Below are 16538 nucleotides of genomic sequence, written 5' to 3' on the forward strand. Positions count from 1 at the left end.
GATCAATTATTCTGAAAAAATTATTGAAAAGCCAAAGATTTCGCCAATAGAACAAAAGAAACGTGACACATTTAGAAAGTGAAGAACATGTTTTCTTTCTGTTTCTTAAAACTTGTAACCACACATATCTATAAAGGTAATTTCCACCCCGCCAAGCTTCATATTAAAACTTCTTGATTACAAGTATATATTAAATACATTAACAACATTTCATGCAAGATTTTTTTTCTGTACAGCTCAACCAGCTCAGTAGTATATTCAAATCTATACATTCCCAAAGACTTAGCAAAGTTCTCTATCTTGGAAATATTTTATTTTATACAATGCTGGTGATAAGCAAGAAAGGTGGAGTGTGGTTTCTAAAAGATTATCATCTTAAATAATATCTGTGAATTAGCTGAAAATGTGGGCTCTCTTTCTTTTAAACGGATAGCAAATTCAGCATTTTGTCAAACTTTTAGCTATTTTAGCATTTTGCTTGGTTTTTTTTTAAACTTGAAGTTTGGAAATGGGGGTCATTCAATCTTGCAAAGATCACATTGTCAGTGGCATTCAATAAGAATGGATGAAAAATCTGTTCAGTTTACAACATAATATATACTTTTTCCCCACCCGGACACAAAACCATAATGTCAAAAATGTCAATATTTGCACATCCCCCAAAGTTTTGATGCAGTCCAGCAATTTAAGAAAATATGTGCAAAAACATGCATATTGGGAGAAAATGTACAAAAATGTTCTTATGGAATTTTAATTAAAAATATTCATCAGGATGAAATGGGATGAAATAAACATGATACTACAGCAAGAAAAAGAAACCAGATGAAATCAGAAGCAACAAGTTTATCCATCCCTATTCAACCTATGCACAGAGACATTATTTCCCAGAAAAAAGGTGTATGGTAACATAAAGAAATATATCATGTTTTGTCCATATTGGATACAGGTTTAAGTATCATATTTTGGGATTTCATCAGGGACTGTAAGTTTTCTTGTTTTTAGAGAAGATGTTGAGAACTTTAGATACAAGGAGAGCTGCAGAAAAGATTCTTCAGTTTTGATTTGGAACAGAAATGGGCCCCTTGGGAACAGAAGTCATCCCTGCTCCAGACAAGTTGGTTTAAAACAGCTAGAAGATAAACAAGGTTACCAAAAGAAAGATATCAGGCGGCATCACCTTTTGAAGAAGCAGTGCTTCTATGTTCTTGAAAAGAACATGCCTGTGATTTTAATTTCCTGCTGCATGACAGATGTAGATCTCATCAAATACAACTGTTATTAACAAAGAGGTAGAGGGATTAGGAAACTTCATTGACCAAAATATTTTATTACTAAATGCCCTCACACTTATCCATAATTCACAGTTCACTGCCTTTTGCTCCAGGGGCATCTGAAAGAGAGGGGGGAGGCAAGAGAAAAGGAAGATGGCGGTTACACATTCAAACCCCTGCCCCCTTTTAGTATCTGTAGACACATAAAAAACAGAGGTAGGCAATCATAACCACCAACTTAATTGACCTTTTAAATCACTCTCCAGCTCAATAGACACATGTGTCTTGGTTAAAATAACTTCCTGGACCTTTACTGATGTTAGTAAGAAGATTGATTGGATAAGCAATTTAAGACTTTTCTAGGAAAATTTTGAAATGTGTCTCAGTGGTTCAAGAGACCATTAAGAGGGGAAAAAACACACCCCACAGCGCCAGAAGATAGAATCTTTTACACTGTTTATACACAATCTTCTTTTCCCCTTCAAAAGGAATGATGTAAAATTAATTATGAAAGACCTTTATGATAGAACTCCAAATACTTCAAGCCAAACCTTTGCCCACATACGAAACATGGAAGTGCCAGAGAAAGATCCCTGAGTTGGTGCGGCATATGTCTAGATTCATATGAAGTCTTGCTGGCTTCACGGTTAATTGCCCTTCTCCATTCAGTAACCCAGACAGCACATTTAAAGAGGAACAAAACTCATGTAAACTCAATGTCACTCCTTCAGAGACATAAACAAGCAAGCAAGCAAACCAATCACACAAAGATACCGTGTTTCTCACAAAATAAGGCCGGGCCTTATTTTTTTTTCAGCCCCGAAAAAACGGCTAGGCCATCTTTTCAGGGGTGACTTAATTCCCCCCCTTGCATCCTCATCTAGAGCGCCCCGTGGGCAGCCTCGCCACCAGCTGCTCCTAACGGGTGATCATGGCGAAGCGCAAAGAGCTCCCTACTCCCACCAAACACCTTTGCTACAGACCCAAGACCTTTGGCACCTGCCGCTGTTGCTTTCCCTTCTGCCCATTCCGCCGCCACGTTTGGAGCTGCCACTTTCGTGTTTGGAGTGCCGCTGCCATTTGGAGCACTGCCACCACGTTTGGAGCTGCCGCTCCCATGTTGGGAGTGCCGCTGCCATTTGGAGCACTGCCGCCACGTTTGGAGCTGCCGCTTCCATGTTTGGAGTGCTGCTACCATTTGGAGCACCGCTGCCACGTTTGGAGCTGCCACTTCCGTGTTTGGAGTGCTGCTGCCATTTGGAGTGCCACCGCCATTTGGAGCACCGCCGCCACGTTTGGAGCTGCCACTTCCGCGTTTCGAGCTGCCGCTGTGTTTGGAGTGGCGGCGGCGCTCCAAATGGCAGTGGTGCTCCAAACAGCGGCAGTGCTCCAAACGTGGAAGCAGCAGCTCCAAACGTGGCGGCAGCTCCAAATGTGGACATGGCAACTCCAAACAGTGGCAGTGCTCCAAACAGTGGTGGGGTTCCAAACGCGGAAGCGGCAGCTCCAAACGTGGCGGCAGCTCCAAATGCAGAAGCGGCAGCTCCAAATGCGGAAGCGGCAGCTCCAAATGCGGAAGCGGCAGCTCCAAACGTGGCGGCAGCTCCAAATGCGGAAGCGGCAGCTCCAAACGGCGGCGGTGCTCCAAATGTAGAAGTGGCAGCTCCAAACGTGGCAGCAGTATAGGCAGAAGGGAAACCAACAGCGGCAAGCACTGAAGGTCTCGGGTCTGCAGCAAATGTGCTTGGCAGGAGTAGGGAATTCTCTGCGCTCTGCCATGATCGCCCATTAGGAGCAGCTGGTGGCGAGGAATTGCTTCCCGCGGGGCGCTCCTAACGGCAAGTCCCCCTGCCCTTCCCCCTTATTTTGCATGTTTTAAAATAGGCCTGAATTTGGGGGGAGGGGCTTACTTTGATTTTATGCCAATAAAACATGCTGGGCCTTCCTATTGGTGGAGGCCGTATTGTTGGTTAAACACGGTAAGTAATGCAGAGAACAGAAGCTCTGCCAGGTGCAGACAATTTCTTCCTCTGCTGCTCTGTTGTATTTCATTTTCCAGGTGTTCTTAGATCAAAAGTAAGACTAGATTGAAGTCAGCTGAAATGCACAGTGCAAACATACATTTAAAACTCAATATATTAAGTAGCTTCAGGAAGCATCTATTTAAATAAGCCGAAACATACGACAGCCAATAGCCGTAAGAACTTGGATGCAGAAAAACAAATAAGGGACAAAGACTGGGTTTTTTTTCCTCTTACACAAATATGTCCTGTCCCCTTGATGTTGTCAGCATTGTATTCCCTGCCCCCATGACATATTCTTAAGCCATCCTTAGATACAGTGGTGCTAAAGTTGCATTTTCCTCCCTACTTAGGGATATAATGTTTGTCAAGCTTTATCAACCCTCATTTTCCAGAAAAGATGTTTGCCAGTGATAGAAAAAAAAGAGGCAAGACAGTCAGTCAGTATTCTGTCTGTTTTCTGCTGACTAGGATATGGGTAGGAAGCATTTCAACAACAGTGAGAAAAGGCCCTTAGAATCCTCTAAAGTTACCTGCCTTTAGAAACTCATTTCAAAAAACAATTCCTGTGTGCAAAAAAAAAGAGGTGAATTCAAAATACACTGCACGGTTAAATATCTATGGTGATTCTCAGTCATCCAGATCATGTCTGTCCCAAAGGTGCTTTTTCAAGAGGCAACTGAACTTCCTTTGCTTTTCCTTGAGGATGTTTGGCTTTTTATCTAAGAAGCTGAACTAAAGAAGCTTCTTGAATGAGAAACGAAATATCTTCAAGGAAAAACAGAGCAAGTCTAGTTGCCTCTTGAAAAAGCACCTTTGGGACACTGGATGATTAGTGTATGAGGTTGGAGTTCTTGTTGTAGTTAGTTGCAAAATCATGTCCGACTCATTGCAACCCATGGACGTTCCTTCCTCCAGGCCTTCCTATCCTCTACCATTTTCTGGAATCCATTTAAGCTCGTGTCTACTGCTTCAGGTTGGAGTAGTCCCCCTCAATCATAGAAGCTTGACTTTGGGACAATCATTATTTCTCAGCCCAGCCCAGCCCCTCAAAAGACTGTTGTTGACAGAGTAAAATTGAGAAGCTCATGTAAGCTATCTTGTAATTCTGGAGAAAAGGTGTGAGAGAAATTTAATAATTATCCTTCACCTCCATAATCACCATCTGCTCTTAGGTACTGTTCTTAAAAAAAAAATGCTGTCAGGTAGGACACCCAGACTTCATGTTAATATTACTATGGGACTACCTTTTTTTCCCTGGGGGAAAAAACCTTTGGCCATATTGCAAAGACAGTCTTCAAGCCTGAAATATCATCTTCTTTCCAAAGGCTGGGATTCATCATTTATGATTCTCCACGTACCTACATTTGCTGTTGTTGTAAGAATAACTATCTAAAAGTATGGAAACTTTCCATGGAAATCCATGGTTAGAAATTAAAATCGGGCACCCATGCCTTCAAATCTCACCTGTTTACATCTGCCAGAGATATGGATTATACAGATCAAGGTTATAGGCACCTGGCCTGAAAAACAGCCAGGTTTGATAAGTAATGAGAATGCAAACTCTTGCCCCAACTGACGACATTTGCACTCCTTAAATCTTCAAGGACCACAAACTAAATTGCATAAATGTCCCATGTCTCTTAGGATATGGAGAGACAGAATTGCTCTCTCTTTTACTATATCACTCATGAATTTTATCTGGACCCTCTTTATTTTCTTCTTGAGAGATCTATTAAGAATAAATGTCTATGGAGATTCTCAGTCATCCAGATCCTGGTTGTCCCAAAGGTGCTTTTTTTTCAAGAGGCAACTGGACTTTCTGTTTTTTCTTTGAAGACATTTCTCTTCTCATCCAGAGCTAAAGAAGTTTCTTTGATGAGAAGCGAAACATCTTCAAAACCAGAAAGTCCAGTTGCCTCTTGAAAAAAGCACCTTTGGGGTATTAAGAATAAACTATACAGAGGGAAGGTTGACACTTAAATCATGCTGTCCCTTTGTTAGGAAGTAACTATTATGATTATTCTGCTCTTATGGCACCCCCAATTATATCTTTGAAGGCCACTCTGGACAGTTCACACAGAAACGAATACTAACCAAGATGAATTAATACCGGTGGTTTACACAAAAATAGCTTTGTGGCAAAATATTTCAGGGGATTTTTTTTTTTGTAGAAGTACACAGAATCAGTCTATAATACCTCCAATTACAAAGATTTCAGGCAGCAAGTGAGAAAAACGATAGCCCACCAGTCAGATCGGCTAAATTATGGATGTCCAACCTTTTGGCTTGCCTTAGCCACACTGAATGAAGTGGAATTGTCTTGGGCTGCATACAAAACATGTAATATAGTTACTGTTTATAAAATATTGCTAAAAATCACATAGTAATGCTAAAGGTTTACAATCTTATTGGCTGTATTACTACCTATCCAGGGCTGCATGCAGCCTATGGGCCGCAGAATGGACACACCTGTGCTAAATGGATCAATGAGTTGACTTCTAATGAGACATTTCTCTATATATTTATGGTCTACAGTTATACAAACTTGGATAGATATGTCTCCAGGCAATTATTCTTTGAATAAAGAATTGATATAAGAGAGAAATGGCAAAACTAAAATCTTTTGAATCTTTCTTTCAAAATACCAGCTTTCCACACTAAATCTTTACTAGTGAATTCAGCTTTCTGGTATAGAAGAAGCTGGAGGCTATGAAACAAAGATGGGAGAAAAGGTTTCCCACACAAGAACGAAACATGGCAGAAGTAGATGGTTAAGGGTATATTGAACTTTTCTACCCTCTTTCTCATAAGCCTGCAAGCACAAGCATTGCAGCCATCTTCTAATTTTAGAATTTAGGCATCTACGCAAAGCCAAGCATGGTTTCAGCAGCCAGTCTCCAGTAAAATATGACGAATATACAGTAGCCAATCAGGTGGTCAAACATATTTCTCAAAAAAATCTGATTGGCTACCTCAAGTCATGTGGTATTTTCTGTCTCATAAAACCTGACAGGACTGTGTCAAAGAGGGTCTTGTGGGTGAAGGATAAATTCATCCTACCAGGGGCTACTTCTGACAAGAACCATAGAATATCTCACAAACAATTGCTTCTTTCAAGAGAAAAATGCAGTTCTTAGGGTGCAAAAAAAAGAGATTAAAAAAAAAGAAATTAAATCTTCAGAAGCAGATCTCTAAAGCTTTGCCTCCATTAAAGAGCAAACTTTACCCTCCCTCCCCAGCCATAATTTAACTGTCCAGTATTTGCACAACTATATACAGGGAAAAAAAACCCAGCTACATAACAAAAGTAAAAAGAAAAACAAAACAAAAATATCAGTTTTTCATTTCTTTTGACAATTCACCCGCATTAAGTCCGAGACTTCAAAAACATGCATATTCCTTGATGTCTTTTGGAAATGTTCAAGCATGCAATTTCTTCAGTCCCAGGTAAGAGTTTACGATTCATTTTGCGGAGAAGCGGAGTTTCTTTTGTGCTGGTCATTTCTTGCTTTCTTTGCCTGGGGATAGGGACACAGGAAGCAACATTTAAAAATAAATAAATAAATTACATTTGTGCTCACCTTTCCTTAACTGGACACAATTTAATAACAAAAGAAAAGCGTCAACTCACAAAACATTCCTATGCCTGTTTTAGTAGTTGCCATAAAAAAAAAAAGGGGGGGGGGGGAGGAAGGAAATCTGGAAGAGCAGTGCAGCAGTTTGAAAGCTAAAGTATATTCCAACTCTTATCTTTAAAAGATTGTAACTAAAATACCAGAGCTTTGCTTGCAAATATATTTAATTGGAGAATGTGAATGATGACACCCAGCCCGTGAACGTGCTCAATTGGAGAATCTGGTTTATGAGACACCCAGGGGGGAGAGGGGAAACAGGTTCACAGGTGACTGTAAATTACATTTGCCGGAGTTGGCTTCATACAGGGCAGTGCCAGTATGTCGCCTCTAATAAACCCTTTGAAGTTTTTTGAAGTTTGGCTTGAGAATCATGATTTATTAGATCAATTAGATTGATTGCTGGAATCCTGACAAAAAGATTTTCGTTGCAGAAAACATTTTTATCATCTTAAATGGATTCAAGCATTGTATTATGCCATAACATGGTTTGTTTCATTTTGGATTAACGTATGCTGTGTACCTAGCTACTTTTGTTTGCTCGGTCAATTATGGTTGAGCAAATCATGGCTTTATCGACAGATGAAGCAGTCATGACCTCAAGATAACTAACTTGATAAGGATGGCAAACATTAAGGGCCAGAACCCTCTTCTGCTGCTGGAAAGTGATCTAAATGCTTTCTTAATTTGGTTCTACAAATGGGGCAAAAGTACAGGTAGTCCTTGACTTACAACATTTTGTTTAGCGAACCGTTCAAAGTTACAACAGCCTTGAAAATAGTGACATGACCATTTTTCACACTTATGACTGTTGCTCACATTTATGACCATTGCAGCCTCCCTGTGGTCACGTGATTTACATTCAGATGCTTGACAACTGACTCATATTTATGACGGCTGCAGTATCCTGAAGTCATGCGATACCATTTTGCGACCTTCTGATGAGCCAATTCAATGGAGAAACGATTTAACAACTGCAGTGATTCACTTGGCAACGGTAGCAAGAAAAGTCATCAAATGGGATAAAAACTCACTTAACTAATTTCTCGCTTAAACAACATAAATGTTGAGCTCCGTTGTGATCATAAGTTGAGGACTACCTGTCATGCATGACTAAAATGCAAAGACTAAGATTTTGATGGCTGGATTGTTCTCAGTCTGGGGATCTTCAGTCTGTATAACTGGGAGATTTACAGAACTCTTCCATATGTACCACACAGAAACACATCTCATACAGATAGTCCTCGACTTAAAGCAGTTCATTTAGTGACATTCGTAAGTTACAATGGCCCTGACAAAAGTTTTATGACCATTGCAGCATCTCCATGATCATGTGATCAAAATTCAGACACTTGGCAACTGGTTCATATTTATGATGCTTGCAGTGTCCTCTGGATCAGGGGTCTCCAACTTTGGCAACTTTAAGACTTGTGGACTTCAACTCCCAGAGCTTTGTTGGCTGAGGAACTCTGGGAGTTGAAGTCCACAAGTCTTAAAGTTGCCAAGATTGGAGTCTCCTGCTCTGGAACATCTTTTCCCCTGAGGTGAGATTCAGAGGTGGTATTCAGCAGGTTCTGACCAGTTTTGGAGAACCAGTAGTGGTAATTTTGAGTAATTTTTTTTTCTACCGGTTCTGTGAGTGTGGCTTGGTGGGCAAGGCACAGGAAGGATACTATAAAATCTCCATTCCCACCCCAATCCTGGGTTGGTTCTCCAAACTACTCAAAATTTCCACTACCAGGTCTCCAGAACTGGTCAGAACCTGCTGAATACCACCTCTGGTTCTGACCAGTTCTGGAGAACCAGTAGCAGAAATTTTGGGTAGTTTGGAGAACCGGTAAATACCACCTCTGACTGACCCCGCCCCCATCTATTCTCTGCCTCTCAAGTCCCAGCTGATTGGCTGGGTCTTCTTTTGTTTCCCGCACAGGAAAATGGAGCTGGAAAGCAGGTTAGTGGGATGGGGAGAGAATGGAGACTTTACAGTATCCTTCCCCTGCCATGCCCACCAAGCCATGCCCACAGAACCGGTAGTAAAATATTTTGAATCCCACCACTGGTGAGATTGGCTCTCACCCTCCTGACGTTTCATGAGGGCTTTAAGACCTGGCTCTGCCAGATGTCTTGGAGACACCAATGGAGGAGCTTCATACTGGAGGCTGTTGACTAACTAAGACTTAATCCCATCTCCCTACCCCCTGTGTGCCTGGCTTCTTCCTTTCTCATCTGGTGTTGGTGGTTGGTATTTGTTAACGATTTTATCCGCTGTGTTTCTATGACTGATGATGTTAATGTTTTTTAATGCTTTAATGTTTTAAGCCACTCATTCCAGTCGTTGGATATGAGGTGGGCGGCAAATAAATTTCATTAATAAGTAAATAAATTTTGTAAGTAAGTAAGTAAGTACATAAATTTAAGTGCTTGTTCACAACAGCTCTAGAAAACGATGCTGGCAGAAGAAGGCCATAATTTAAAATATTATCTTAATTAAATCGGGAAGGCTGGGGCTTTGGTATTTATTTTACATTGTGTCCTCTACTTTTGCAATTCAAGCTGTGCCTTATATCAACACAATTAACAAACCACAAAACTGATGGGCAATCCTGCTGCAAGGGCACTCACCATCTAAATGATTACGGGAGAGATACTTCAAGCCTTCATCCAGCACGATAACCGGCAAAGAGATTTGCAGCACTTTTCCCCATTGAGGCCAGCTAAGTGGGATCACCTGAAAGATCAGCTGCAAGATAAGAAAATGAAGTGGGTTAGGTCAAGAGCTGTGGTGACGCAGTGGTTAGAATGCAATATTGCAGGCTAATTCTGCCGACGGCCAGCAGTTCGATTCTCACTGGTTCAAGGTTGACTCAGCCTTCCATCCTTCCGAGTTGGGTAAGATGAGGACCCACGATTGTTGGGGGCAATATGCTGACTCTGTAAGCCGCTTAGAGAGGGCTGTAAAGCACTGGGGAGTGGTAGATGAGTCTAAGGGCTATTGCTATTGCTACTTTCAAAGCTTAAATCTGTGGATGTTGTTGCTTCTATAGTGTTCCAAAGAGAAAAACCTGAAGGACAGTCAGGCTTGCTGAAGTACCAAGAAATTTCAGGATGGGCAACATTTTGGAATCTGGAACCACACCTAACTTTTTGAGGAAGAGGTGTGGGCCTTCCCAAAACCAGATGTAGCTGCTGTTCATTTGTATTTTTACATTCTTTTGTTGTTTCAGACCAATGTTTTTCAACCTTACCAACTTTAAGACTGGGGGACTTCACTCCCAGAATTCCCCAGGCAGACATTCTGTTTTTCTACAAAGAAGCCTAGAGTCTTAAATTTGCAAAGATTGAGAAATACTGCTTTAGGTTCTTGTTTCTGTGTATTTGCTGCTTCAAAAAGGGAGGGAACCCTGCTGCTGATTTTTTGCAATGTTGGTATCTGAATTCCCCCAACTGAGATCCGAAATCCTGTGTCAGAATATTCACGACCTGGCAGAGGCATGGTAACAAGGTCAGCCAATGAGGACTGTTTGCAAACTGAAACTGGAAGTAGTATGGGCGTGGCTCTGTATTGATCTCTGAGCTCTGAAGCTACAAGTCTACTTTGCAACTCTGAATCAAAACTGAAACTGTTCTCTGCTGTTCTCTCCTCTGCTCACGTTGGAAGAATCTGCTGTTGGTATTGTGAATTTACTTCATGTCTTATCGTGTATATAAAGAAGTTAATGAATCCTGCTGAATCAGTATCTGTGTGTGCTTTCTGGATTCGATTTCTGCAACAAACTCTGACATCCTGGGATTCTGGGATCCTGAAACCAACATTGCCCATCATTGCTACCAGGAATCCAAAGAGGGCAGTGGAGACAGGGTGTGGCTTAGTGACATCCTTCTAAATCCAATTTGGGTGCAAAAGACACTACTTACAGGCAATGGCTTCACATACAGAATCAGGAAATGCAGAGCCATAGATATGACAATGGCTCCCAGGAGCCAGATGTTCAGCCAGGGAGGCATCCTGAGCAGCGACTGGTTTTCAGACACACTGTAGGGAAGACAAAAGCTAATCATGCATCCCCAATTCCTTAGTTTTCTGAAGGCATCTACATTCCTTCATTCCCCTGGTTTTAGCTCCATGTCATGGGTGGTCTGCAGACTGGTACTTGTTCGCGGCCTGTTAGGAACCAGGCTGCGCAAGCATGGGATATAGGTTGTATGTGCGAAACTATCTCTTCCCTTTCCCTGATGCTACTTCTGCTGCCAGTCCATGGAGCCAGAATGGTTGGGAACCACTGCTCTATGTCATTTGAGGCAAGGGACACAGTTCTAAGCAATGACAATTACAGGTGGAACCATTTGTTTACTGACAGTTTGAAGTTACAGTGGCACTGAAAAAAGTGACTTATGACCAGTCCTCACACTTATGTCTACTACAGCATCCCCACGGTCATGTGATCAAAATTCAAAGGCTTGGCAACTTAAATGCAATGGTTGCGGTGTCCCAGGTTTTGTGATCACCATTTGTAAGAGTCCTTCAAGTTTGGAGGTTCTATAATCTCCTCCAGGGATTTGAAGTGGACACCTAACATTAAAACCATCATTAAAAAGGCACAGCAAAGAATATTGTTTCTGGGTCAACTCAGAAAGTTCACCCCCCTCCTCCAGGAGCTGTTGATACAATTCTACGGAGGAATTATTCAGTCTGTCATCCCTACTTCAGCAACTGTCTGGTGTAGTAAAACAACCAAACAGGACAGGTACAGACTTTAACGAATAGTTATAGGACTGTAGCAAAAAAAATATATCTGCAACCAGCCTGCTTTTCATTGAGGACTTGTATATTACATGGACGGCTGAGAAAATATCTACAGACTACTCATATCCTGGACATAAATTCCTTCCCTTGGGATGCTGCTATAGGGCACTGCATGTCAAAACAACTAAACACAGAGACAGTTTTTTTCCCTTGGGCCATCAGTCTGCTGAACACCTAAATCCCACAGTACTCTTATGCCTATTTACCCACGTGGTAAGGGTGTATTATTATTATTATCCTTCTCATCTTCTCTACTACCTCCTCTTATTGGTATCATTATTAAGATTATTATTACTCTGTTGTTTTGTATGTACACCGAGAGCCTCTGACTGGAGACAAATTACTTGTGTGTATAATCACACTTGGCCAAATAAAGAAATTTAATTCTAGTTCTATTTCTAATAATTCTAACTCTATCCTTATCCTATTCTATTATATTCACCTTCCCAGCCAGCTTGTGATAAGGAAAGCCAATGGAGCAAGCTGGATTTACTTATTGACCACATGATTCATCTAACAACTGTAGTGATTAATTTAATAACCATGGCAAAAATGGTCATAAAATTGGGCATGTCTCACTTAAGAACTATTTTGCTTAGGAAAGGAAATTGTGGTCGTAAGTTAAAGACTATCTGTATGCTATCCAAAGTTGATAGCTCAACACCTACAACCATAGAAAGCACACAGATGCTACATAATTGTTTTAAAAAAGGTTACCATGTCAGTAGTCATCCAACCTATGTTGCAGCCTAAAAAGAGGTAACAAATTCCATTGTTCCTACAAGACATGTTCAATATTCTGGCAAGTTAACTGGGCAGAAGACCCCACCACAGCATCTCACTCCATTCCTGGCAGTAAAATACCCAAGAGATAAACCAAGAGACAAGCACAAATGAAATAAATGTTTGTTGTCCTCTACTGCACTCCCTAGCATGCTAGTGACATGACTATGGACAGGCAGTGGACAGGCAGTGATTTCAAGAATTTATGCCATGGAAGAAAATTATCCAGGCAAGCTTTTTTTTCATTAACAGTAGACATCTGCATACTGCAGATGCAACCACAAAATAGTTGTCAGCATCAAGATTTCTTGGAAGAACAGCACTCTAAATCCTGCACTCAAATATTATCGATCCCTTTTTAAAAAAATGAAAGTAGTCTCAGTGTATTGCTTTTCTTCTTCAAGACACACCCAACAGTACCTGTTGAGTGCGTTGCACATCTCAATTGTCACCAGCACAGAGAGTGCCATGGTGGTTGGATAACGGGATTCGAAGATTTCACAATCAATGCCTTCGAAGATGGGGTTGTCTTCTGTGCATCTCATGAAGTTCCTCTGTAGGCAGAAAAACACAACCTAAGGCTCAGTGGCTGCGAGGTGCGGCTCGAAGATTAAGGTCTTCCAAAGCTTGCAGTGGTATAAAGACTTCTAATTTCACTGGGGATAGTCATTACAGGAGGAATTTTACTATCATTTTAATGAAAACTTGGGCTATTTTATATTGTGATCTTGTTCGTTTTTATTACAAACCGGTTGAAATCTATAAAGCATAATAAATAAAAAAACATAAACCTCAGCATGCATCAAATATTACAAGCAATAGGAAAATACTATAATCATTTCAAAAGGTAAGAAGTTCTGCCATCTATATTGCACTCAGCCCCTACAGGAAAGTCAGGTTGTAAATCTAAAGATTTAACAAAGCTGAAATAACTCTGAAAGCACAAGGAATAGAAAAACAAAGTTTAATGGCCTCTCTGAATCTAAATAAAGAAAAATTATGTATTTCCCGTGTTCTGTGTTAACACAAAAGCTCAGGAAAAAAGTCAATGTTTGATTTTTAGATGCTACATGTCCATCTGTAGGGATGCTTTCTTGCTCTGTGTGAGATTTGTCATATTGGCTAAACAATCTAAAGCATCACATTCTGGACATTAGCCAAAGTAGGAATTAATGGCTTTCCTTTTTTATGCAACTAGTAAATTTTGTCTCTGGATATCCATAATGATTCCCTACATTACAGAAACTCCTGCTGTTACCAAATCCAGTGGTAATCAATAGATATAAAGAAGAATGAATCCCTTGAAATGAAAAGGAATTCCTATGGAAAAGCGTAATAAAATAAACTAAATTTTTTTTTTCAAAGTATAATGCTGTAATATCAGCTGTCTAAATAAATTAACAATAATATCTTCATCTTCTTGAAGCAATAAGATAAAAGACAGTATGTACATATATGTAAGGATGTGCGGCTCATCCTTAAGGAGCTACATCTGTTCTTAGCCTCACCCTGATGCCATCCACATTTACTCTGAAGCCACATTTTTGGCTCTGGGTATAACATGCATTGCATCTCTTCTCTGCAAGATATAAAGATGTAAACTGTGTTTTTCTCTATTTAGATCTCTAACTTACCAGTTGGTGAAAAGTAACTTGAGGTCCTTCAGCATCGTACAAGAACCACCAAGTAGCTGCACCTACAGTTGCAAACCCAACATAAACTGCAAAGGGAAAAGGAAAATTAAATAAAGGAATGGGACTAAGTTAAATAGCTTTTTGGTCTTCGTTTTATGGTGCTTATATCAGGAGCCAGCCCAACCCATTCTGTCTAACTACATTCCAACCACTATCACTACATGGTACATTTCAAATAAAAGCCCTAAGTCATCAGACATTGTTAATTCGATCTATACAATGCTTCAGCAAAGAATCTAAGCAGCTCAAACATTACCTGTTTCATTCCTTAATATATATACTACTAAAACTCTAGTTATTATGACCTTTAACTGGGTGAAATGATGCATTGTACAGTGACAATTTTTGAACCAAGGTACCTCAATTAGGCTAACTTAAAGAATGTGTCCAAATCTGGGACCCATAACTCCTGAGTGAATGAAATAAGGGAAACATGTGGCTGATTTAACAGTACTTGTAGCTGCCAGGCTCTTGCTGCCATTTTGTATTTTCAATGTTCCGTGGCAGTTTCTCAGTCAGCCATGCAATCCCTCATTCCCTCCCCCATCCAGCAGCAGCCACTCACCTGCTTTCAGAGAAGGGAAGGGAAGGGAAGGGAAGGGAAGGGAAAGGAAAGGAAACAATTTCTGATGCTCCCACTGGAGCATTCTAGGATTTCAAATCTATTCATCTGGAAGTCACCCAAAATAGGCATTAAAAATGTTCTCACCTCCAATTGCAAGGTAGCGGAAGAATAACCATCCACTAATGAGAGGTTCCCTAGGATTCCGGGGCAATTTATCCATGATGTCAAGGTCAGGAGGGTTAAAGCCAAGGGCTGTAGCCGGCAGTCCATCAGTCACCAAATTCACCCAAAGCAACTGGACTGGGATCAAAGCTTCAGGAAGGCCCAGGATGGCCGTCAAGAAGATGCTGAAAATGGAATATCGTACAAATATATATATTTTATGGCCTTCAGCAACAAAAATAACAAGGAGTCTGGACCCTAAATAGTACGATGAATGGTTGCAGGAACTAGGTATGTGTAGTTTAACAAAATTAAGGACTGGGGTGATATGACAGCAGTGTTTCAATATTTCAAGAGTTACCACAAAGAAGAGGGGGTCAACTTATTCTCCAAAGGCAGGACAAGAAGCAATGGATGGAAACTAATCAAGGAGAGAACCAACCTAGAACTAAGGAGACATTTCCTGACAGTTAGAACTATTAATCAGTGGAACGATTAGCTTTCAGAAGTTGTGGGTGTTCCAACACTGGAAGTTTTTAAGAAGAGATTGAACAATCATTTGCCTGGAAGGATAAAAGCTCTCCTGCTTGAGCATGGCATTGGTCTAGAGCAGGTGTGTCAAACTGGATTTCTTTGAGGGCCTGATCAGCATTGTAGTTCTCCTCCACAGGCTGGCCGGGGGTGGGTGGGAATGGGACGGAGATGGGACGGACGCTTCCTGAAGCACTCTGCCGGCCAAAAAAGTGTGCGGGGGGAGGGCTGTGAGAGCCCCCCCATTCTCAGTCTGCATGGCCTCCTGCAGCACTTTGCCAGCCAAAACGGGGCACGGGCAAATTTTTATAATGTGAAACAGAGCTACACACCCCAAACAGAAGTGTTGGCACACCCTGAAAAGCTGCTTTCCACAACTGACCTCTCTATTGCACCTTGGCACAATGTTTGCATAATATACAGATGGAACACACTGTACTTTCAAGCCAGCAAATTCAAATTATACAATGCAACCGAACAATAGAAGCATCAGATCAAAGACACCCCGCCAACATTAAGTAGTCCAGATATAATCTGGGGGTCACTCGGTCCCTTTCTTTGAACAATATTTTCAGTTGGAGCTGCAAAGGCCCATTTTTACGTTCTAAGTTCCAGATACTACCTCTACCTTGTACTTAGGTTTTGGACAAGTTGTGGAGCTCTCTGCCTCACCTCACTGAGTGTCTTTGATTCCTCTGAAATGGGGACTTTGTGATTAATCATGCTGGCCACAACAGTGAATTTGTACACGGACGTGTAGACTTTGAAAGCCATTTTGTGACAGGGTCTAGAGCAGGGGTGTCCAACCTTGGCAACTTTAAGACTTGTGGACTTCAACTCCCAGAATTCCTCAGCCAGCTTTGCTGGCTGAGGAATTCTGGGAGTTGAAGTCCACAAGTCTTAAAGTTGCCAAGGTTGGACACCCCTGCTCTAGAGAAATTCTTCATGATTATAAAGTGCACATCTGGCCTCCCGCAACTGGGGTCTGTTTTCCTCACTGAACTTTGCACCAGCTCAAATGGAACATTTTTGGTTTTAAAACTGAATGGAAGCATAAGTTCCCAGATCTGAA

At 41.1% G+C, this 16538-nt stretch overlaps 1 protein-coding gene across 3 annotated transcripts in view; it reads right to left on the bottom strand.

The window, feature by feature from the left end:
* Positions 1-5393: 5393 nt before the first annotated feature.
* Positions 5394-16538, bottom strand: part of ATP2A3 (ATPase sarcoplasmic/endoplasmic reticulum Ca2+ transporting 3) — a 159763-nt gene continuing 148618 nt past the window's right edge. For all 3 annotated transcript variants that reach the window (XM_087957871.1, XM_087957880.1, XM_087957890.1), the window contains 6 exons: positions 14918-15120; positions 14149-14234; positions 12935-13068; positions 10843-10960; positions 9550-9667; positions 5394-6813 (listed from right to left, as the gene is read on the bottom strand). In XM_087957871.1, the coding sequence (XP_087813997.1) occupies positions 6794-6813; positions 9550-9667; positions 10843-10960; positions 12935-13068; positions 14149-14234; positions 14918-15120 (679 nt within the window). In that variant the 3' untranslated portion in view covers positions 5394-6793. The remainder of the gene's footprint in view (positions 6814-9549; positions 9668-10842; positions 10961-12934; positions 13069-14148; positions 14235-14917; positions 15121-16538) is intronic.

The sequence above is a fragment of the Notechis scutatus genome, chromosome 1 (assembly GCF_049901735.1).
Source record: "Notechis scutatus isolate UNSWTSFEM ecotype Mainland chromosome 1, rNotScu1.2, whole genome shotgun sequence".
In the NCBI taxonomy this organism is placed as follows: Eukaryota; Metazoa; Chordata; class Lepidosauria; order Squamata; family Elapidae; genus Notechis; species Notechis scutatus.